The sequence below is a fragment of the Odocoileus virginianus genome, chromosome 18, assembly GCF_023699985.2.
Source record: "Odocoileus virginianus isolate 20LAN1187 ecotype Illinois chromosome 18, Ovbor_1.2, whole genome shotgun sequence".
In the NCBI taxonomy this organism is placed as follows: domain Eukaryota; kingdom Metazoa; phylum Chordata; class Mammalia; order Artiodactyla; family Cervidae; genus Odocoileus; species Odocoileus virginianus.
Window position 1 is genome coordinate 34,718,339 of NC_069691.1, and position 24,316 is coordinate 34,742,654.

Below are 24,316 nucleotides of genomic sequence, written 5' to 3' on the forward strand. Positions count from 1 at the left end.
CTGATGTAAAGACCTGATTCATTTGAAAAGACCCCAATGCCAGGAAAGATTGAGGGCAGGAGGAGAAGGGGATGACAGAGGATGAAATGGTTGGATGTCATCACTGACTCGATGGACATGGGTTTGGGTGGACTCCGGGAGTTGGTAATGGACAAGGAGGCCTGGCATGCTATGGCTCACGGGGTCGCAAAGAGTCGGACACGACCGAGCGACTGAACTGAACTGAACTGAACTGAACTATTTCAAGACAGGCAGCAGTGTCGGATAAAATCTAAAGTGATAAAACAATGACACAGCCAGGTTCAAAAACAAGACCAAAATGTCCATGAATCAAAAATGAAGCAAAAAAGCAAGATGATGGACAGGGCTGATATCAAAGGCTTTTTGGTTCTGTGCCTGGAAGTAAGCAAAGATTAGCAGTAGCTCAACTCCTGTGGGGTAACAGGAAGTAAACTTATTTTATACAATAAGGGGCACTGAAGCCAGGTTGAGAACTCCATGTCAGGAGTTTGGAGGGCATGTCTGTGTGGAGAGAAATTAAAGAATTAAATATATGTATATATATATATATATATATATAATGATTTACTGCTTTGGGTGAGAGCCTTATTTGAATCTATGAGTCTAGCAAGACTGTTGGACATCACAAACTGTGCTTACCAGACTACATCTCTGTGACTAGACTTGAAATTTCCTCATTACAGATTAAAGCCCAAAATCCCAGTATTGAGATTCTAAACTGGGGACTGTGTGAACCACATGGAGATAATCACAAAACTCTTAGAAGAGACAGAGACAGAGAGGAAAAAAAGAAAAGCTAAATCTTTCCTTTAAAAATAAGCCTACTTGAAAAATTCCAAAGTATGTACAAGAAACACAATACCAAAAAAGCCAGCAAAATTAACACTCACTCCAGATAAAAGTATCTGAAACAGTTTGACAAAGACTTTAAAATGGGTACAGTTGATCCTCATTATTTGTGGGTTGCAGTCATTGTGAATTCACCAGTTTTCAAATGTCCATCCATCTTCAATTGTTCGCTGACAAGAGCAGAGCAGTCCAGATTTTCAGTTGCCAAGGAGCACTTTCCCAACTGAGGTGGAACAAGATGAGATGCTGTCTATATTTTTCAGCTCTCAGACTGTAAACAGGTATTCCTTTCTGTTCAGTCTATTTAATGCCAAGTATTTCCCATCTTTCTGCTTTTTTTGTTGGTGATATAGCTCTTTAAAATAACCCCAGCCACAGTGCTGAAGTATGCCTGATATTTCTAGGTTCAGAAAGGCTGGTTAAAGTGCTTATGGAGGAAATGAATGTTAGATAAGCTTTAATCAGTTATCAGAGTGCTGTCAGCTATGAATTCAGTGTTAATGAATCATCATCATTGTATTTTAATTAAGAAGTCTTTAAATAGAAACACATAAAGCAAAGCTACATTATTGCTCTGTTGGCTAAAGTGTTGTGACCAGAAACAAAACCAATTGTATTCCTCCTAGGAGTAATGGTTCACAATTCACTAATTCATTGTTTGTGTCAACTTTGTAGTATATAACTACCACAAATAATAAGAATTGGCTAGGTTTCCCTGGTAGCTCAGCTGGTAGAGAATCCGCCTGTAATACGGGAGACCTGGGTTTAATCTCTGGGTTGGGAAGATCCCCTGGAGGAGGGCATGGCAACCCACTCTAGTATTCTTGCCTGGAGAATCCTCATGGACAGAGGAGCCTGGAAGAGCCCGTGGAGATCACAAAAAGTCAGACACTACTGAGTGACTGGGCACAGCTCAGTGTGTTGAAAAGAAACTCGTTGAGACTTAGCTACTAAAAATAAAGAGTGAATGAGAGAGGAAAATTAGAAATGAAATAATATATAAATGGATTAACAAAAGACTATTAGAAATTTTGCAATAAAACAGTGTAGTCACTGAAACAAAAATCTTAAGAGATAAATTGGTCACAAAGAGAAAAGAAATGAATTTAAAGATAGCAGTTAGAAATTTGTCTGAAATACAGCTCAGAATTCCAGAGAAACCTGATATGAAAGGGCCATTAAGAGAGAGACAGTGAATAAAAGCTTCTAACATGCATGTAAAAGGAGTTTCCAAAGAAGAGAATGGAGGTAACAACATTTAGAATATCCCAGAAAGAAAAAAAGAGACATGTATCCTGAGACTAGAATTGCAATGAAAGTGTTGAGCGGAAAAAATAAAAATATACACCCAAATACAACATAGTCCATTATCAGAAGAATAGTCCATCATTAAAGAGGAAAATATTAAGAGCTATCAGAGAAACAACAGATGACCCACAAAGGAATGAAAATTAAATTAATGGCAGAAATTCTTAATCATAAGAGTCTGAAAGGTAATGAGCTAAATATCTTCAAAGTGGTTCCAGAATTCAAAGTGGTTCCAGAAAGTAGCTGTCACTGTAGAATTTGGTACCTTCATCTATCAACCAAGAGTATAGGCAGAGGGACTTCCCTGTTAGTCCAGTGGTTAAGAATCTGCCTTAAGATACCATATGCCTTGAAGAACAAAGCCCGCGTGCACAACTCCTGAGCCAACACACCCCAACTAGAGAATCTGTGCGCTGTGAGGATCCCACATGACCCAGCAAAGATCCCATGTGCCACAACTAATAGCCAATGCAGACAAATAAATAAGTTTTTTTTTTAAATAGTATAGATAAAATCAAATCATGTTCTTATGTACAAAGACAAGAGAATCTACAACCCACAGACTTTCACTAAAATAATTAATGCAGGATGTGTTTCAGAAAGAAAAAGTTCAACCCCAAAACAGGTGGGCATAGAAGAAAACAGTGATGAGCCCAAAGTGGTGTGACAGTGTCTTGTCTATGCACACACATTACACTGCTGTTGTGCCCTAATATTCCCTGTTCTCCTTTTCTAATGAACATATGGGAGGAGTGAACTTTTCTAACTCTAACCCCTTGAAGTTAGGCATGACCATATGAGCAGCTTTGGCCACTGAAATATGAGTTGGAGTGAGTGTATTACTTTCAGGATGAAAAGATCAAGGGTCAGTTTGATATTCTCTATGCTCTGTTTTTCCTTGTAGTACTGACCAAGGAGACTGTGTTCTGAAACTTTCCTTCTCAAAGGGTGGTTTTGGGACCAGCAGCATCAGCATTTGCTAGACTCCCATGAGAACTGGAGAATCAGGTTCTGTCTCAGGCCGAAGAGTCAGAATCTTGACTTTAACACAACCCCCAGATGACTCATATGTACATTAAAGTTTGAGAAGCCCTGTTCTAACAGATAGTATTGGCTTGGTCAAAAAACGTTCATTTGATCTTAAAGAAAAACCTAAATGACCTTTTTTGATCAACCTATTACATCCTCTGTCAGCCTGAATTAGTCAGTTACCCTATAGATAACAACTTCTCTGGAGAGTCAGAGAGTGCTTGAGTAAAAAATAAATTTTGTGCCGTTGAACCAGAGGTTTGCATCTTTAGTCATCTGATGTATCCTGACAGCTGTAGTCAGTATAATCTGCTATGTTGTTGTTGTTCAGTAGCTCAGTCGTGTCCAACTCTTTGCAGTCCCATAGACTGCAGCATGCCAGGCTTCTCTGTCCTTCACCATCTCACAGAGTTTGCTCAAACTCATGTCCATTGAGTCAGTGATGCCATCCAACCATCTCATCCATCTCATGCTCTGTCATCCCCTTCTCCTTCTACCCTCAGTCTTCCCCAGCATCAGGGTCTTTTCCAGTGCGTCAGCTTTTCACATCAGGTGGACAAGATATTGGAGCTTTGGCATCAGTCCTAACAATGAATATTCAGGGTTGATTTCCTTTAGGATTGATTCCTGGTTTGATCTCCTTGCTATCTCAAGAGTCTCCTCCAGCACCACAGTTCAAAAGCATCAATTCTTCGGTGCTCAGCCTTCTTTATGGTCCGACTCTCACATCCATACATAACTACTCATAAAACCATAGCTTTGACTATGATAGGCAGAATGGTCCCCCAAAGATATCCATGCCCTAATTCCTGGAATCTGTGAATATGCATTATGTTACATAATGAAAAGGAATTTGCCAATGTGATTGAGACAGACCTTAAGACAGGAAAAGTAGCCTGGATTATCCAGGTGTGCTGACTCTAATCATGTGGAGACTTAAAAGCAGACAGCTTTCTATAGCGAGAGGCAGAAGAAATTAGACTCCAAGCCCAAGAAGCATTTCACGTGCTACTCATTACTGGCTCTGAGATACAGGAAGTGACAGCCAACGACTAGAGAGAGACTTCTGGGAGCATGATGGCCTCTGGCTGACAGCCAGTAAGGAAAGAGGGACATCTGTCCCTCAGTACCATGTAACTGAACTTGGCCAACAACACAAATGAACTTGGAAGTGAACTTATCTCCAGATTCCAGAAAGGAACTTTGCCCTTCCAACACCGTGACTTTGACCTTGTGAAGGAAAGTTGAGCCACCACGTACCTGGATTTCTGTTTTACCGAATTGTGAGATAATCAACTTTTGTTTCAAACACCTAAGTTTATGGTAATTTGTTAAGACAGCAAATAGAAAATGAATACAGTCAATAAACCAACTGTTGACCATTCACTTTGTTTTTATTTCATGTTTATGTGTTACTGGAATTTCACTATTTAGCATATATTAAAATCCTTCCTTCCTTCAAGAAGATGATAGAGACATGAAATAAAGTTAGATTTTCAGAAACTTTAGATTTAATGTATATTTAAAAAATAAAATGCCTATTAAAAGACTAGAAGTAGTGGACTCTGGGAGAAGGCGAGGGTGGGATGTTTCAAGAGAACAGCATTGAAACATGTATATTATCTAGGGTGAAACAGATCACCAGCCCAGGTTGGGTGCATGAGACAAGTGCTCGGGCCTGGTGCACTGGGAAGACCCAGAGGGATCGGGTGGAGAGGGAGGTGGGAGGGGGGACCGGGATGGGGAATACATGTAAATCCATGGCTAATTCATTTCAATGTATGACAAAAACTACTGTAATGATGTAAAGTAATTAGCCTCCAACTAATAAAAATAAATGGAAAAAAAAATGAAAAGACTAGAAGTATAATCACTAGTTTCCGAACTAGGAGAAGAAACACTTGAAAATCAGTTCAGTTCAGTTCAGTCACTCAGTCGTGTCCGACTCTTTGCGACCCCATGAATCGCAGCACGCCAGGCCTCCCTGTCCTACACCAACTTACAGAGTTTACTCAAACTCATGTCCATCATGTTGGTGATGCCTTCCAGCCATCTCATCCTCTGTCGTCCCCTTCTCCTCCTGCCCCCAATCCCTCACAGCATCAGGGTCTTTTACAGTGAATCAGCTCTTCGCATCAAGTGGCCAAAGTATTGGAGTTTCAGCTTCAGCATCAATCTGTCCAATGAACACCCAGGACTGATCTCCTTTAGGATGGACTGGTTGGATCTCCTTGCAGTCCAAGGGACTCTCAAGAGTCTTCTCCAGCACCATAGTTCAAAAGCATCAATTTTTCAGTGCTCCGCTTTCTTCACAGTCCAACTCTCACATCCATACATGACTACTGGAAAAACCATAGCCTTGACTAGATGGACCTTTGTTGGCAAAGTAATATCTCTGCTTTTTAATATGCTATCTAGGTTGGTCATAAGTTTCCTTCCAAGGAGTAAGTGTCTTTTAATTTCATGGCTACAATCACCATCTGCAGTGACTTTGGAGCCCAGAAAAATAAAGTCTGACACTGTTTCCACTGTTTCCTCATCTATTTTCCATGAAGTGATGGGACCAGATGCCATGATCTTAGTTTTCTGAATGTTGAGCTTTAAGCCAACTTTTTCACTCTCCTCTTTCACTTTCATCAAGAGGCTTTTTAGTTCCTCTTCATTTTCTGCCATAAGTCATCTGCATATCTGAGGTTATTGATATTTCTCCCAGCAATCTTGATTCCAGCTTGTGCTTCCTCCAGCCCAGCATTTCTCATGATGTACTCTGCCTATAAGTTAAATAATCAGGATGACAATATACAGCCTTGACGTACTCCTTTTCCTATTTGGATCCAGTCTGTTGTTCCATGTCCAGTTCAAACTGTTGCTTCCTAGAATCTTACTAATAGAAATTAGAGAAAAAATTTAAAAGGACAGTAAAGAAATACAAAACAAACTAGTGCTTCTTCAGACTTTACAAGGTAATGCCAAAGTTTTTACAGTGATTGCTTCAATTCACACCCCCAACCAGAATTATATACGTTTTTGTTCCATATCCTTGCCAATGCTTGTATTATATGTCTTTTTAATTTGTGTCTAATCTTATGGGTGTACTTCTGGAATATACCCAGCTTTGTCATATTTATTTTTTACATAGCATCTGGTTTTGGTTTGCTAATATTTTGTTTAAGACTTTTGCATCTATGTTTATGAGTAATTTTCTTTCTTACACAATCCTTATCTGGTTTTGATAGGATGAATTGGGAAGTGTTCTCTCTTTTTCTAGTCTATAAAAGACAAGACTTTTAAATTGACAAGACTTTTTTTAAAATTGACAATTGACTTTTAAAAGGCAAGATTTAAATTTTAATCTTGCAACTGTCTGTTCCTTACGTGTTTATTAAACTTTGCGTGTAAAATCAGGAGTGAATTTTTTTTGTAAGAAGATTTTTAAAATATTGTATTTCTTTAATACAATACAATACAATATTGTATTTCTTTAATAATTTCTGATTGTATTTCTTTAAGGGCACACAAAATATAGCATAATGGACAAGAGGATGATCTTTGGAGCCAAGTTATCTAGATTCAATCTCAGCTTTGATGTATTAGCTATGTAAAAGTCATTGAACTGCACTGTGCCTCAGTTTACTTATCTGTAAAATGGGACACATATTGTTTTGAGGATTAAAGGAGTTGAAATATGTAAACAGTATAGGAGACTGCCTGATATATAGTCAATTCTATGTACACATTTACTTTTATTGTTGTTATTTTTGTTCTTGAATCATTCCTTTTTTCTTGAATAATTTTTTTTCTGAGATGGGTTTTCAAATTGATTGGCTTAAAGCTGGCCATGTTTTTTCTGTTACTGTCCTTTTAACTTTGTCTCGGGGGAGCTGCCTCCCTCAGCCTGATGATAAGGAGTTGTCAAAGAAGGAAACTAGGAAGTGATGTTGTTGTTTACTCACTCAGTCGTGTCTGACTCTTTGCAGCACCATGGACTGCAGCACGCCAGGCCTCTCTGTCCCTCACCATCTCCTGAAGTTTGTCCAAGTTCATGTCCATTGCATTGGTGATGCCATCCAGCCATCTTATCTTCTGATGCCCTCTTCTCCTTCTGCCCTCAATCTTTCCCAGCATCAGGGACTTTTCCAATAAGTCAGCTGTTCACATCAGATGACCAAAATACTGGAGTTTCAACTTCAGCATCAGTCCTTCCAACAAGTATTCAGGACTGATTTCCCATAAACTTGACTGGTTTGATTTCCTTGCTGTCCAAGGGACTCTCAGAAGTCTTCTCCAGCCCCATAGTCTGAAGGCATAGATTCTTTGGTGCTCCGCCTCATTTACAGGCCAGCTCTCACAACTGTACATGACCACTGGAGAGAGAAAGAAAAAAATAGAAAGTGACACTCAAGCTTTAAGGACTCAGCCATGTAAAAACAGGGAGGCTATATTGGATAATGTCAGCCAAAGCAGCAAAGCCTTGAGGGGATAGATATTCTGATGGAAAGTGCGGGGTGGTTGAGGAAAAGTGGGAAGATCTGAGGCTATGGAACAGGCGAAGCTAGGTCAGCTCCCTGCAGAAACCTGCTGAGACATTTGTTGTGTTGTCACAGCATACAGATGAGAGAACACAGACTGAGCCTGTTGCAGTACTGAGGGCATTCAGGGGGAGAAACAGTTTCAGCAGCCCCTTTCCTTCACTCCTTTTCCAGGTTCAGCCTGGAGACCAAATAAAAAGGGAGGTCACCTTTGTTCAAAACGTATCCTCCAGTTTTGAATTGTCTACCATTCTCCCCATAATTCTATCCTTAGACCAAAAGTTTGATTTATGGTCTCAACGTCTATCTTCCCCCTTTAAATAGTGAGCATCATTAAGGCAGAGAATATATCAGACCTTTCAGTAGAGCCTAGTGTTTAGCTGCTGTCTCCATACTTTGCAAATACATGAAATTAACAGCTATTGGGAGTGACTGTAATTCATCTAAATCTGACTGTAGATAACCTGAGTCAGTTTGCTTTCCTCTTTCATCTTTCCTAGTACAGTCCATGGAAGGAAATGGAAGTTTTCAGAGGAAGAGGAGAGGAAAATCAACTTGGGAACCTAGCGCTCTTCAGCCCTCTGAGCTGGGGCTCAGAGGCTATGCTTTAAGTTTTAGAGGACAACCTGAAAATACTGGGCTTCAGGGGTCAGGAAATATATTCCTCTAGTTCTTTTTTGGTTTCTTAAAATATGTCCATAGTCCAAGATCAACAAACTAAGCAGCATGAGCGCAGATGAACAAAGTTGAGTGTTGTCATCCATTAAACTTATAACCCAGTAAATTTGGCAAAGAATATTATTTGATTAGACTCATATGTTAAGACATTCATTCAAGTCCCTTTAATTAAAATTACATTTAAACAACTAAATAAAGTAGTTCTAGAGGCAGCAAGGCAATGGGGAAGGCAAAGCTAGATGAAACAAGTACTGTCTCAGGCTCCTCCGAAGCCCCCAGGAGCTGTATAATTCTCCCCTCCATGGGATTGATAATAATAGTAATTTGTTGTTGTTGTTCCTTGTTCAGTTGCCAAGGCATGTCTGACTCTTTGCGACCCCATGGATTGCAACATGCCAGGCATCCCTGTCCCTCACCGTCTCTCAGAATTTCCCAAGTTCATGTCCATTGACTTGGTGCTGTCATCCAATCATCTCATCTCCTGGCGCCCTCTTCTCCTTCTGCCTTCAATCTTTCCCAGCATCAGGATCTTTTCCAATGAGTCTGCTGTTCGCATAAGGTGGCCAAAGTATTGAAGCTTCAGCTTCACATCAGTCTTTCCAAAAATGTATTCAGAGTTGATTTATTTTAAGATTGACCAGTTTGATCTCCTTGTTGTCCAAGGGACTCTCAAGAGTAATACCTTACATTTATTGAGTGTTTACTATGTGTCAATATTGATTTAAACATTTTACTGGTACTAATTATTCATGTAGGTCCCATTTGTCTACAAAGCCAGCATATGACAGTATCAGTCACCCTTATGCAAGGGTGTATACTGAGATCCTTCAGAGAGATAGGCTTTGGGGCTTTTTTTTTAGAAACTGACACCTTCCCCTATGTTCTGTAAAGAGTGTCCAACAGTCCAATTTATAGCTGCAAATTAAGGAGCTGGTAAGAAAGGCATTAAAGGATGACTGATGGACCCTTGCTCTCCTGCAGGGTGAAGAGATCTCAGATGTGAAAGAGCTAAGATCAGTGATAGCATGTAGGTCCTAGGCTCCTAGGAATGGGGAAAATAAGGAAATGTAGAAAGAGAACAACAAACTAAGAAGCATGAACACATATGAACAACATTGAGTGTTGTCAACCAGTAGACTTATAGTAAGTTTAGCACAGGCTATTATTTGATTAGACTCATATGTTAAGACACTTGTTTAAGTCCCCTTAATTAAGAAAGAGAGCAAAAATTTCCTAGGTCCCACTTCACCACAGTGAAAGGAAGAGTAAATTCTGTATCAGGGAAGCTTTTACTGCACCCTACAGCAAACCTATGGTGGGACAGGTCTCCCTTCCACCCAGGGCCACTGCCTGACCCCAACTGAAAACAAACTCCACATCCTGCTTCCTTTACTTTCTCCTTTGTTCTGATTCCATCGCTATTCGATTTTCTAAGGTAATCCCATTTTCCATGATTTCCCTGTTTTCTCTGGTGTTGCCATGTAGGTGTTAGTCACTCAGTCATGTCTGACTCTTTGCAACCCCATGAACTGTAGCCCGCCAGGCTCCTCTGTCCATGGAATTCTCCAGGCAAGAATACTGGAGTGGGTAGCCATTCCATTCTCCAGGGGATCTTCTTAACCAAGGGATTGAACCCAGCTCTCCTGCATTGCAGACAGATTCTTTACCATCTGAGCCATCAGTTTGGTTCAGTCGCTCAGTCGTGTCCGACTCTTTGCAACCCCGTGAATCGCAGCACGCCAGGCCTCTCTGTCCATCACCAACTCCCAGAGTTTACTCAAATTCATGTCCATCAACTTGGTGATGCCTTCCAGCCATCTCATCCTCTGTCGTCCCCTCCTCCTCCTGCCCCCAATCCCTCCCAGCATCAGGGTCTTTTCCAACGAGTCAACTCTTCACATGAGGTGGCCAAAGTATTGGAGTTTCAGCTTCAGCATCAGTCCTTCCAAAGAACACCCAGGACTGATCTCCTTTAGGATGGACTGGTTGGATCTCCTTGCAGTCCAAGGGACTCTCAAGAGTCTTCTCCAACACCACAGTTCAAAAGCATTAATTTTTCGTCACTCAGCTTTCTTCACAGTCCAAATCTCACATCCATACATGACTACTGGGAATAGCCTTGACTAGACGAACCTTTGTTGGCAAAGTAATATCTCTGCTTTTTAATATGCTATCTAGGTTGGTCATAACTTTCCTTCCAAGGAGTAAGCATCTTTTAATTTCATGGCTGCAATCACCATCTGCAGTGATTTTGGAGCCCAGAAAAATAAAGTCTGACTCTGTTTCCACTGTTTTCCCATCAGTTTGCCATGAAGTGATGGGACCGGATGCCATGATCTTAGTTTTCTGAATGTTGAGCTTTAAGCCAACTTTTTCACTCTCCTCTTTCACTTTCATCAAGAGGCTTTTTAGTTCCTCTTCACTTTCTGCCATAAGGGTGGTGTCATCTGCATATCTGAGGTTATTGATAATTCTCCCGGCAATTTTGATTCCAGCTTGTGCTTCCTCCAGCCCAGCATCTCTCATGATGTACTCTGCATATAAGTTAAATAAGCAGGGTGACAATATACAGCCTTGATGTACTCCTTTCCCAATTTGGAACCAGTCTGTTGTTCTGTGTCCAGTTCTAACTGTTGCTTCCTCACCTGCATACAGGTTTCTCAAGAGACAGGTCAGGTGGTCTGGTATTCCCATCTCCTTCAGAATTTTCCACAGTTTATTGTGATCCACACAGTCAAAGGCTTGGTGTAGTCAATAAAGCAGAAATAGAGGTTTTTCTGCAATTCTATTGCTTTTTCAATGATCTAGTGGATGTGCTGGATAAGTATCGTCTAATTTATCAAGCATGAATTCTAATGTTCAGTATGGAAAGTATTGTCACCATATTCATGATGAAGCTTCTAGCCAATTGAGGATACTTCTTTTAAAGGATCAGTTTATATAGTAAATCATGAACTTGGACTTCTAGAACTGGAATTCTGATCTAGAAGTTGGAAAGAGACAAGGGAAGGAAGAGAGAGAAAGTCATTAAACTCTTGATCATTTTATCCACGGGAATTCATTTCACAGACTGTAAGGAAAGACCTAGCTAATGTTCACTGGTACCATGGACCATCTAAGGACGTCTGATTTCCTTTCTTTGGAAAATATGATACCAGAGAGCATCTTGTCTCTTGCCAGGACTTCTTGTATTCTTGCAATCAGAGTTAGAACCTACCATCCAAAGAGGAATCTGGCTGAGAGGAGGCGCTATTCCATTCCACTGATTGGAGAAGAGATATCTATCTCCTCTACCTGTGGATCTGGAACACTTTCCAAATTGGGAAGCAGCTCCACTCCTAATATAAACTTCAGTGAACTGACTGGATAATAATTCAAATAGCAGGCTGATGTCAGCTTTGTACAAACTAACATAGGAACCGTAAATTGTATGCTACAAAAACTTACCTAAAGAGTAACCTCGAAGTATTTCAAGTACTCAAGTACAAAGGTATTTCAAGAAGTATTCATGGTACTGTATTACATAGCTCCAAAAAAGAACTTTGGTTAGATACAGTGCCAGGAAAACAGACAGCTGTCAGGATTCAGTGACAGATGAAAAGAGTTAAGCTTGTGGGCAACACTGGACACCTTGTTATATAGACTGGGAGGCAGAGAACAGAAGAGAATAGTCTTCTCTGAATTGTCTAATGTGTGCTCCCTGTCCAAAAGTAGAGCATGACTGTGAAGCCTTTTATAAGTTGAAATGGCATTAAACGAATAAGCAGTTATCTCAGGACACATCTTGCTCACAGATGGACAGAATAGAGATAAAGCACGATGCTCACAGTCACAGTAGGCCTGATGCGGAGGGTAGCTCCCAGGGAAGGGTAGTGTGACATTCCCTGCTTGGGGTGGGTGTCTAGGCTCGCTGCCAAATAAACACTGAACACTATTTTCGCTTTTCACCTTTTCTCATAAAAGCAGAAATCCTCTTCAGGTTTCTTTCAGTTAGCAACAACAGAGGCAACAGAGGATGAGGTGGTGGATGGCATCACTGACTCCATGGACATGAGTATGAGCAAAACCAGGGAGATAGTGAAGGACAGGGAAACCTGGAGTGGTGCTGCAGTTCACGGGGTTGCAAAGAGTCGGAGATGACCTAGCAACGAAACAACAACAGCATGTGTACCATCTTTTGTAAAAGCAAAATAACATAAAGCAAACTTTGGATAAGTAGGGTATACCTGTCTTTATCTTTGAATTGCTCTGGGTGGAGTCTTTTTCTAGTTTCCTTTAAGCAACTGGCATAAGCACCAGAAGACAACTCAGTCTTCTGCCTTCACATTTTCTCTCTTGTCATACATCGAGCTTTATTACCTTTCAGTTCAGGTCAATTCAGTTGCTCAGTCATGTCCGACTCTTTGCAACCCCAAGGACTGCAGCATGGACCCTCATGTCCATTGAGTCATTGATGCCATCCAACCAGCTCATCCTCTGTCTTCCCCTTCTCCTCCTGCCTTCAGTCTTTTCCAGCAATCAGGGTCTTTTCCAATGAGTCAGTTCTTTGCATCAGGTGGCCAAAATGTTGGAGCTTCAGTCCTTCCAGTGAATATTCAGGACTGATTTCCTTTAGGATTGACTGGTTTCCACTTATAAATGGAAACATAATGAACTTGTGTACAACAGGCCCCACTAGTTGTAACAGCTTAAGTATTTGCATGCTAAAATGTTTCCTTTATAGGAGTCATTCCTCTAACCCTACTCTCCACCACAAATATTTTGGTAAATACATTCTGAAAACAAACAATAAAAAACTTGTTGACTTGTAGGCCTTTAAAATGAACTTGTATGCCATGTTCCAAGAATGATTACTGATTATCACTTTAAATATGTTAATTTGGGGAGAGAGGAGAGTATTTATTTTAGACAAAAAACAGTGAAAAGTTAGAAATGCTGATTTAAGAAAAGATAGTGCTAAATTGTTGCTATTTCAGAGAAAGGGACTAAAAATAATAAAAGCCCTCAAGGAATGAATATTTTCAAAACTGAGAGAATTTAAGAGTCTAATATGACAAACAACAACCATTCCTACAAATACCTCTAAGGAATTGGATTCCAAGAGTCTGTATTGCTCAAAGGAGGAGAAAAGGAAAAATGCACAATAAAAGCTACCCATAGGGGGAAAAAAATCCAAACTTTTAAAATGAAATGTTTTAAATGTTTTTACTTAGTTCAGCTCTCAAATGCCTGGAGACATTAAAAACTAGCCAAGCAGAGCATTTGTTTTCAGATAATAAGCTGTAATCGAGTAACTAGGGTGGGGTTAATGATTTTTTTATGTCATACATTTTGACTCTCTTATGTCTGGACCAGGATAAACACATTTGGAGTAGTTTAGAGCTGTTTAATATACCTATAACCAGCATTCCCTTAAGTGGACCCAGAGTAGGACAGACCCAAAGCTTGAATAAGCTTAAGAGTTCCATATTATTTTATAGAATCACAAATCTGTAAAGATATTATTTTATTGGGTCCAAACCTGATCCATAGTGAGGCGTTAAAATGGATAATGATTAATTTTCATAGGCACTGAATACCTTTAAATAAATTCTTTTCCGGAAGCATTGATGGTTTGGAAGGAAAATAAAGAAAATCTGTAAATCTTTTATACCAGGAAAAAAGAGAACAAACCAAAGGACTCTTAAATGTGTCACGTATACATGAAAACATAATATCCTAAGGATGTCTCTTGGTATTTTCAAATAGGAAGAAGAATGAGCCAAGAGTGGCGTTTTCCTACTGTGGCACCACCCTCCAAAATCCACCCCATTTTCTGTTCTTTGCACTCATAGTGATGTTTAATATTTAAATATTATACTCTTGAAATATAATAGAATTGTCTGCATACAGACTGTCTAGACAGGGCAGGGACTATGTCTGTTTAATTTCATTTTTCATAGCAGCTAGCAGTCTTGAATAAATAAATACTTTTGATGATGATGTTGATGTGAGTATAATAAGCAGGTGGCCAAAATGGGGGGATAAAGTTTTATATCTTAACGTTAGTGCTCTATAGTACATGCCTGTAACACTGAATGCTATATAAAATTTGTAAATGTCCAGCTATTTATGGAATAAGAAATTATTTTACCACATTTCATGTTTCATAATATTGCCTTGTTAACTTTGTTTACATGGAGAAGGAAATATCAGTCCACCTATTCAGAAAATAAGCAAGAATTCCTACTCACTTTTCCTACTGTCTGAAAAGTATTTTTATAAATATGTATTTTAAAGAAGAAAAAACAGATTATTCACAAGGTTTTGTAAGATACCCTCATTAGGAAGCTATGAAGATTTAGATTTCCTGCAAGATTTTAAGAAAACAGAATAGGAGTTTCTACGATGAAAGACATGTGTTTCATTTAATCAATATGTTAGTCATTCATTCTGAAAAATATTTGAGTACTGGTACATAACAGCAAGAAAGCCAAATAGTCAAGGGTCTTTATCCTCCTGGAGCTCATACTTTAGTGGAAAGGCACAGACCAAAATAAAAAAAATAAGTAATCATAATAAATAAATTATGTGATGTACTTGAAGGTCATTAAGTGTGATGGGGAAAAAAAGAAAAGTTGAGAGGATTAAAAGTAGTGGGAACTGCAATTTTGCATAGAAAAGTCAGGGTAGGTCTCACTGAGAAGGTGATATTTGAGCAAAGACTTGATAGAGGTTGAGGTTAATTAGACTCTTGGAATCTGAGCAAAAAAAAATTCATGCAACAGTGAATGTGTCATGTAATAAGTATATTCTCGGAGTGTTCAAGGTGTAATGGGAATCTAATGTGGCTGGAGCCTAGGGAAAAAGGAAGACAGTATGAGATGATGGGGCCAGACCCTTACCTCTGTCTGTGATGAGGGTTTTGGCTTTTAAGCTGAGTGAAGCCTTTGCAGTATCATAGCAGAGACGTGACATAATCTGCTTTCTGCTTTAATAAGATCATTGTGGCTGCTCTGACAGCAGTCTCTTGGAAAGCAGCGGTGGTAGAAGGAAGATCAGTGAGGAGACTATTTAATAATGCTGGAAAGACATGATGGGGGCTTGGCTGAGATAGTGGTCAGCTTTTGTATACTTCTGTGGATAGAACCAGCGTTTCCTGACGGATTAGATGTGGGAGTCAAGGATTCTTCCAAGGCAGTGGTTCTCAAAGTGGTCACTAAATCAACAAAATATCCACTTCACTGGGGAACCTGTTAAAAACATAAATTATTTTACTCCTGCCCCCCTCAAAATCTATTGACTCAGAAATTCTGGAGGTTGGAGCTCTAATAATCTGAGTTTTTTAAATTTACTTATCATCTATTTATTTATTTATTTATTTTTGGCCTTACCACGTGGCATGTGAGATCCTAGTTCCCGGACCAGGGATTGCATTCTCCTGAAGTGGGAAGCATAGAGCCCCAACCACTGAGCTACCAGGGAAGTCCCTGATCTGGTATTTTGATCAGCCTTCCGAATGATTCTAATGTACACTCAAATGTCAGAACTGCTGCTTTAAGATATGGGGCCTGAAAAGGATGGAGTTGACATTGACTGGTACAGTAAAGGCTGAAGAGGATACAGGTTTGGGGGTGGGGGGCGAGGGGAATTGGGGATTTGGCTTTGGACATGATGAGTTTGTGATGTCTTAGACATACAGGTGGTGAGGAGGCAGTTGTATACATGAGTCTGGCTTTGGAAACTCATATATACAGGAGAGGGGGCTCTGAGTTGTAAATAGAAACGGAAACATTCATTATGTTTCTGAGCACAAAATATCATATTAGATTGGAGAGCATCAGTGGATAATTACTGTTTAGTAGTTTCAGCTTAACTTCAAGTAAAAGAGACAGAAAGCCAAGTAATACAGCCAAATATATTTTTAAGGAAAGGTGTCTGCTTAAGGGTGCTAAGAGATTTGAGAACTTTCAGTTCAGTTCAGTCACTCAGTCGTGTCCGACTCTTTGCAACCCCATGAATCGCAGCACGCTAGGCCTCCCTGTCCATCACCAACTCCTGGAGATTACTCTGGGAACTTTAGGGGTATATTTTGAGAACTTTAGGGGGTATATTTTTCTGAGCTTCCATCTATTTTTTGTAGAGGAATCTTTTACAGTAATTTTTCCCATTTTACCATCTGTACACTGAATTTTCCTAATGTTTTCAGGGTAAAACTCAGAACTACTAAAATTTTTCTAAAGTCATCAAGTAGCTGGTGAATTTCTGTATACATTTTCATCATAGAATAGCAATCCCAAATTTCTAGAGGATAGCGTGGTGGTGGTGGTTGAGTCACTAAGTCGTGTCCGACTCTTGCGATCCCATGGACTGTACCCTGCCAGGCTCCTCTGTCCATGAGATTCTCCAGGCAAGAAATCTGGTGTGGGTAGTGATTCCATTTTCCAGGGGCTCTTCCCAACCAAGGAATCAAACCCAGATCTCCTACATTGCAGGCAGATTCTTTACCCACTGAGCTCTGATGGAAGTCCAGAGGATAAGGGAGATGCCTTATTAAGCAATGATAGTTTTCTTGCACAGTATCTTTTCTGGAGGGTAGGTGATTAGGGCAGGATGGAGGGGAGATCCAATATTCTGAGGAATATTTCAAGGTAGGGGATTGCAGTGAGAAGGATTGATTTCTTTAGTTACTAAGTCCATGCAGTCACCTGCAATATAATTTCCAGGATTTTCTTGATACTGTCAGATATAAATATTGACTTTATGAATAACAAGCTTCCCCGGTGGCTCAGATGGTAAAGAATCTGCCTGCAATGCAAGAGATCCAGGTTCAATCCCTGGGTCATAAAGATCCCCTGGAGAAGGGAATGGCAACCCACTCCAGTATCCTTGCCTGGAGAAATCCTATGGGCAGAAGAACCTGGCAGGCTACACTCCATGGGGTCGCAAAGAGTCAGACATGACTGAGCAACTGACACTTTCTTTCACTTATCTATAACAACCATGGAATCAGAATATGGCATTGATATCATGCCACTCATGTAGTACTTTAAATTAAACAGTAACATTAGCAGAAAAGGCCAACTACCAAATATTTAAGGATAGAGGCAAAACAGAAGGCCATCCCTCAGGAAGGTAAATGTCATCTTTAAAAAGAGAAAAAAATTAAAAGTCATGTTTTTCCTGACCCTAAATCCGTAAGCTGTTTATTTTTTTCAAAACCATTTTAAAGGCCTTTCTGATGTTGCCACCTTAGCTGCTGCTATATAATCGTCCACATTTCACCCAGTGAATCAACTGGGAAGCCATACCCTCTCTTGTCCCACAGTGTAATCTGATCCGCCTGTCATCATCAGGGGACATCTGGGATCCATCTTATCTTCCCCACTGGCTAGTTGATTAACCAGAAAATGTTTTGAATTGGATTCATATATGGCAGAACTCCACGAACTTTATGAATTATAATGGAAGCACATTAAAGGTCAGTTTATATTTTTGTGCTTTTAAAGAAAAAGAAAAAACTCTGACGTGGTTAGAATTGAGTGCTTAAAACTTGGAGTGAAAAATATATTAAGTGGCTAAATACAGTAATTCATGGGATCATCTGACTATGTTAAATAAAATATTTTTCTTTCAGGGTGAGGAAGTTCTAGCTCAGTAGTCTAACACAGTTGTCAATATTCAGGCATTATAGTTAGTTGGAATGAGACAGAAAGCCAAAAAAATGTGTTCTTTTGCTCTCTCACTCTCTAATTCTACTGGATGGTGTCTCTAGCTGAAAGCTGGTGATCTTTAGTCCAGAGCATCCTTCCCACACCATGCTTTTTGCCAGATTCTTGGTGGGGGATATATTTAGTTCAAATAGGTACTAGACTTCAGCAATTTTGTCTTAATCATTACTACCTATGAGATACTTCAAAAATAATGCCCAGGATAGGATGTCAAAGCAGTTAGGGCATCAGTTTCTAAACCTGACTTTTAGGAGGATCAGAAATTATAGTGGTTTCATGGATCAAACTATAATTCAGAACTAAAAATGATGTACATGATGAATCTGTATACAAGTAACAGTTATTTTGCTGTAATTATTATTACGATACTATGGGACAAGAAACTATGATGACTTTGCTTGAGTTTCCACTCCTGCAGCTGGGTGATTCCAGATGCTTCAGGGGTTCAGTGAATGTCTTGAACTATGCTTGAGATGTTTTGGGTTCAACAAAAGAAGCTTTTGCCAAATCCTTCTTCCCTTAATTTTTAAACATGTGTATTTCAAGGGAAATTTGATTCATATGTTTCTGATTCATTTACACTTAAATCATCAAAATGTTATTTTGTAAGAGCTATTTGATGTCCAAGAAGCTTTCTGAACCTGTTTTATAAATCCTCTTAAGTCCTTTTTCTTAAAACAGGAAGTTGCATTTTGCCAAGTACAAATAAACTCAAAACATTAAAAAGGTTCAAGTTCAGTTTCCAATTCTGAACTCCAGGTTTTAAGTGCATTCTCAATTTAGCAAAATATATTTTCCCACCCCAGAGAAGTAGGGGCAGGAGGAAAGACCGCAGTGATGAAAGTGAGTAGAGGTGTTCACAAACATTATTATTCTCAGAGATATTTCCCTAGTTGTGAACGTTTATAAAACCTGTGGCAGGTGTTCTTGGAGCTAGTAGATATAGGTGAATTGAGAACAGGAACGTCTGTCTGCTTGTTGATTTTCCGTGATATGTTTAAATATGTCTACTTTTTGTCACAGAAAAGAAAACCTATAAGTCTTAATAGTTTAACTTCACTTTTTAAAATTTTACCTTTGACTGACTTTCAGTCTTATTTATTTTAGTAAAGATGGGAAGACTCCAGACATTTTGTTGAGCAGGAGGGATTCATAAGAGACTCTATAGTTTTATGTCTGTACTAAAGTGATGTAACTTCAATTTTAAAATGTAATTGACATTCTTTTCTTAAAATTGGATAAATGCAGAAAATTATCTCAGGTTCATATTAAGAGGTCTCTTAACTATATATTACCCTTATAACTTAATGCAGAGGCAATTCAACCTGAAATCCCCTTATGGCTGATTCACTTTCATTTATTAAAAGAAAGTAAGAGCAATTATAATGGGGTTGGGGACAACTCTAAAACAGTTTGCTCGATGTTCCCCTTTATCACTATTTCTTATATTCAGTTCAGTTCAGTTGCTCAGTCGTGTCCAACTCTGTACGACCCCATGGACCAGGCCAGGCCTGGTCTCCCTTCCATCACCAACTCCCAGAGTTTACTGAAACTCATGTCTAATGAGTTGGTGATGCCATCCAACCATCTCATCCTCTGTCATCCGCTTCTCCTCCTGTCCTCAATCTTTCCCAGGATCAGAGTCTTTTCAAAAGTCAGCTCTTCACATCAGGTGGCCAAGGTATTGGAGTTTTAGCTTCAACATCAGTCCCTCCAATGAACACTCAGAACTGATCTCCTTTAGGATGGACTAGTTGGACCTCCTTGCAGTCCAAGGGACTCTCAAGAGTCTTCAGCACCACCACAATTCAAAAGCATCAATTTTTTGGTGCTCAGCTTTCTTCACAGTCCAACTCTCACATCCATACATGACCCCTGGAAAAACCATAGCCTTGACTAGATGGACCTTTGTTGGCAAAGTAGTGTCTCTTCTTTTTAATATGCTATCTAGGTTGGTCATAACTTTTCTTCCAAGGAGTATGTGTCTTTTAATTTCATGGCTACAGTCACCATCTGTGGTGATTTTGAGCCCCAAAAGATAAAGTCTGCCACTGTTTCCAGTTTCACTATCAATTTGCCATGAAGTAATGGGACCAGATGCCATGATCTTAGTTTTCTGAATGTTGAGCTTTAAGCCAAATTTTTCATTCTCTCTTTTACTTTCATCAAGAGGCTTTTTAGTTCCTCTTCACTTTCTGCCATAAGGGTGGTGTCATCTGCATATCTGAGATTATTGATATTTCTTCCAGCAATCTTGATTCCAGCTTGTGCTTCCTCCAGCCCAGTGTTTCTCATGATGTACTCTGCATATAAATTAAATAAGCAGGGTAACAATATACAGCCTTGATGTACTCCTTTCCCAATTTGGAACCGGTCTGTTGTTCCGCGTCCAGTTCTAACTGTTGCTTCCTGAACTGCATACCAATTTCTCAAGAGGCAGGTCAGGTGGTCTGGTATTCCCACCTCTTTCAGAATTTTCCACAGTTTGTGGTGATCCACACAGTCGAAGGCTTTGGCATAGTCAATAAAGCAGAAATAGATGTTTTTCTGGAACTCTCTTGATTTTTTGATGATCCAGCAGATGTTGGCAATTTGATCTCTGCCTTTTCTAAAACCAGCTTGAACATCTGGAAGTTCATGGTTCACGTATTGCTGAAGCCTAGCTTGGAGACTTTTGAGCATTACTTTGCTAGCGTGTGAGATGAGTGCAATTGTGTGGTAGTTTGAGCATTCTTTGGCATTGCCTTTCTATGGATTGGAATGAAAACTGACCTTTTTCAGTCCTCTGACCACTGCTGAGTTTTCCAAATATGCTGGCATATTGAGTGCATTTCTTTCACAGCATCATCTTTCAGGATTTGAAATAGCTCAACTGGAATTCCATCACCTCCACTAGCTTTGTTCGTAGTGATGCTTCCTAAGTCCCACTTGACATTCTAGGTAGGATGTCTGGCTCTAGGTGAGTGATCACACCATCATGATTATCTGGGTCATGAAGATCTTTTTGTACAGTTCTTCTGTGTATTCTTGTCACCTCTTCTTAATATCTTCTGCTTCTTTTAGGTCCACACCATTTCTGTTCTTTATTGAGCCCATCTTTTCATGAAATATTCCCTTGGTATCTCAAATTTCTTTGAAGAGATCTCTAGTCTTTCCCATTCTGTTGTTTTCCTCTATTTCTTTGCATTGATCACTGAGGAAAGCTTTCTTATGTCTTCTTGCTATTCTTTGAAACTCTGGATTCAAATGGGTATATCTTTCCTTCTCCCCTTTGCTTTTTGCTTGTCTTCTTTTCACAGATATTTGGAAGGCCTCCTCAGACAGCCATTTTGCTTTTTTGCATTTCTTTTTCTTGGGGATGATCTTGATCCCTGTCTGCTGTACAATGTCACGAACCTCCGTCCTTAGTTCATCAGGCACTCTGTCTATCAGATCTAGTCTCTTAAATCTATTTCTCACTTCCACTGTATAATTGTATCAGATCTAGTCCCTTAAATCTATTTCTCACTTCCACTGTATAATTGTAAGGGATTTGATTTAGGTCATACCTGAATGATCTAGTGGTTTTCCCCACTTTCTTCAATTCAAGTCTAAATTTGGCAAAACGATTTCATGATCTGAGCCACGGTCCACTCCTGGTCTTGTTTTTGCTAACTGTATAGAGCTTCTCCATCTTTGGCTGCAAAGGATATAATCAGTCTGATTTCGGTGTTGGCCATCTGGTGATGTCCATGTATAGTCTTCTCTTGTGTTGTTGGAAGAGGGCGTTTGTTATGACCAGTGCGTTTTCTTGGCAAAACTCTATTAGCCTTTGCCCTGCTTCATTCTGTACTCCAAGGTCAAATTTGCCTGTTACTCCAGATGTTTCTTGACTTCCTAGTTTTGCATTTCAGCCCCCTGTTATGAAAAGGACATCTTTTTTGGGTGTTAGTCCATCCATGGACCAAATTATTTGGGTGTGGTCCGTTCATGGACATTTCTTCTATACTGCTGAGTAATTGATTCTTGGAATGACAGGTATTATGCAACTGAAAATGCTTTACTTAAAAATTATTAATTACACTCTCAGTTCAACCATGAAAGCCCCCTTGCAGCAGCCACCTTGGAAATATGCTAATTTTATAAAGCTGATTTTATTAAACTTGCTAAACAAGGGGAAAGAGCACCTTGACAGTCTAATTTCTCAAATGGGTAATTTAGGGAAGAAGATGTGCAGAGTTTGGGGGCCATAGTTAGTCACAGGGTTGTTTCAGGATGGAAGCTAATTAATGAAGTCTAGTTGGAGAATGGTAGGATTTGTACACTGGGCAAGTTGCAATATTGTTTTTGGAACATAAGTTCATAAATAATTAATATTAAATTAGTTTGTGCTCTTATCTTGGAACACATGGTTCTGAAAAGAGCTGGTGTTAAAACATTTAAGTTTAGAGAACTTGTGCTACATCATATATCTATTGTTTTCTGACTTATAGCATAGGATTGCAGATTGTGAATTTTGTTTTATTTCTCGCAACAAACTACCTATTACAACAACAAAGTACAACACACACATATTGACTTGTTTAATGACCATTAACTTTTTTTCATACAATATTCATAATCAATTAAGCCTTGTTGAGTACCTATGTATCTGTAAAATACAATAAAAATTATCCTTTTCCTTTAATTCTACATCTTACTCACTCTCAGAATGTATATGATACTAACAATGAAATGCCTTTCAGAATTTATATTGTATTTTGAGCTAGTTTCATGTCATCTGAAATAAGTTTTTAGTTGTCTACACCCAGTTTTGCCTAGAAAGAATTTATGCCTTCTGAAATGTTAGAGCCTTATATGCTACTTAGTAGTAATGAGCGCTAGTGGTAAAGAACGCACTTGCCAACACAGGAGATGTAAGAGACGCGGGTTTGATCCCTAGGTGGGGAAGATCCCCTGGAGGAGGGCATGGCAACCCACTCCAGTGTTCTTGCCTGGAGAATCCATGGACAGGGGAGCCCAGTGGGTACCGCTCATCTGGTAGCAAAGATTTAGACACAACTGAGGCAACTTAGCATGCTTGCAGTAACACTGAATTTTGAGAAAAGAGACAGTGTTCATTTTGTAAAATAGCATAATGCAACTCTCCCAATGCTTATTTACATGTAAATAGATTTTCACAGGAAAAAACCTTGTTAAAGAGAATTCTTAAAAAGGATAATGAAGTAATCAGGTGTTGGCTCTGGCAAAGTATCTATCTGCAATGCAGAAGACACAGCTTTGATCCCTGGGTCAGGAAGATCCCCAGGAGTAGGAAATGACAGCCCACTTCAGTATTCTTGCCTGGAAAATCCCATGGACATTGGAGCCTGGCGGGCTAGTATCCGTCAGATCTATTTCAAGCTGGTTTCTTTCCCATTTTACTTCTATCGGAAAATGTATTTCAAGCTGATGACTTTCTCAAATTTCTACATTTTGAGAGCCAAATAATCATATGACCTTTCAGATGCTATGGGAGGATCCATCTGTAGTGATAGAACATTTACTTTGTTTCCAATGACTTGGAGAATTCTGCTGCTCTAGGTTTCTGTTTGAGGCTTTTCTTTTAACCTATGTTTCTCCCACCCTTCTTTTCTTCTCCAGGACTGTCCACCAGAAGCAGGTGATTTCCGAGCACAGCAGTGCTCAGCTCATAATGATGTCAAATACCATGGCCAGTTTTATGAATGGCTTCCTGTGTCTAATGACCCTGACAACCCATGTTCCCTCAAGTGTCAGGCCAAAGGAACAGCCCTGGTTGTTGAACTTGCACCTAAAGTCTTAGATGGGACTCGTTGCTACACAGAATCTTTGGATATGTGCATCAGTGGTTTGTGCCAAGTAAGTGCCAGCTTCTTTGCATTCTATTTTTCTGGAGGGATTTGTGTCAATAGCTTTTGTGCAGTCCTGCTATCTGAATAAATGTTAACATTTTCTAGCGTTGATAAGTGATGACCCATTGGAAAATTGAGATTCTACGTCAGTTAAAACTATAAGAGCTTTATTTTATATTAAGGAAAAGTGGGCTAGAGTTTTTCTTTCTTTCCTGATGTCTCACTTGAATATAGTAGAATAAAATTTCAATATTGTGTATCACATTTGTACTAGATTTTGAAATTACCTCTTCTTTGGTTGTTCCTGAAATAATGGTGTGTGTGTGTGTGTGTGTGTGTG

At 39.4% G+C, this 24,316-nt stretch overlaps 1 protein-coding gene across 5 annotated transcripts in view; it reads left to right on the forward strand.

Moving 5' to 3' along the window:
- ADAMTSL1 (ADAMTS like 1) overlaps positions 1–24,316 on the forward strand; it is a 1,044,920-nt gene that overhangs the window by 662,703 nt on the left and 357,901 nt on the right. For all 5 annotated transcript variants that reach the window (XM_070480552.1, XM_070480554.1, XM_070480555.1 and 2 more), the window contains one exon: positions 23,747–23,983. In XM_070480552.1, coding sequence (XP_070336653.1) covers positions 23,747–23,983 — 237 coding nt within the window. The remainder of the gene's footprint in view (positions 1–23,746; positions 23,984–24,316) is intronic.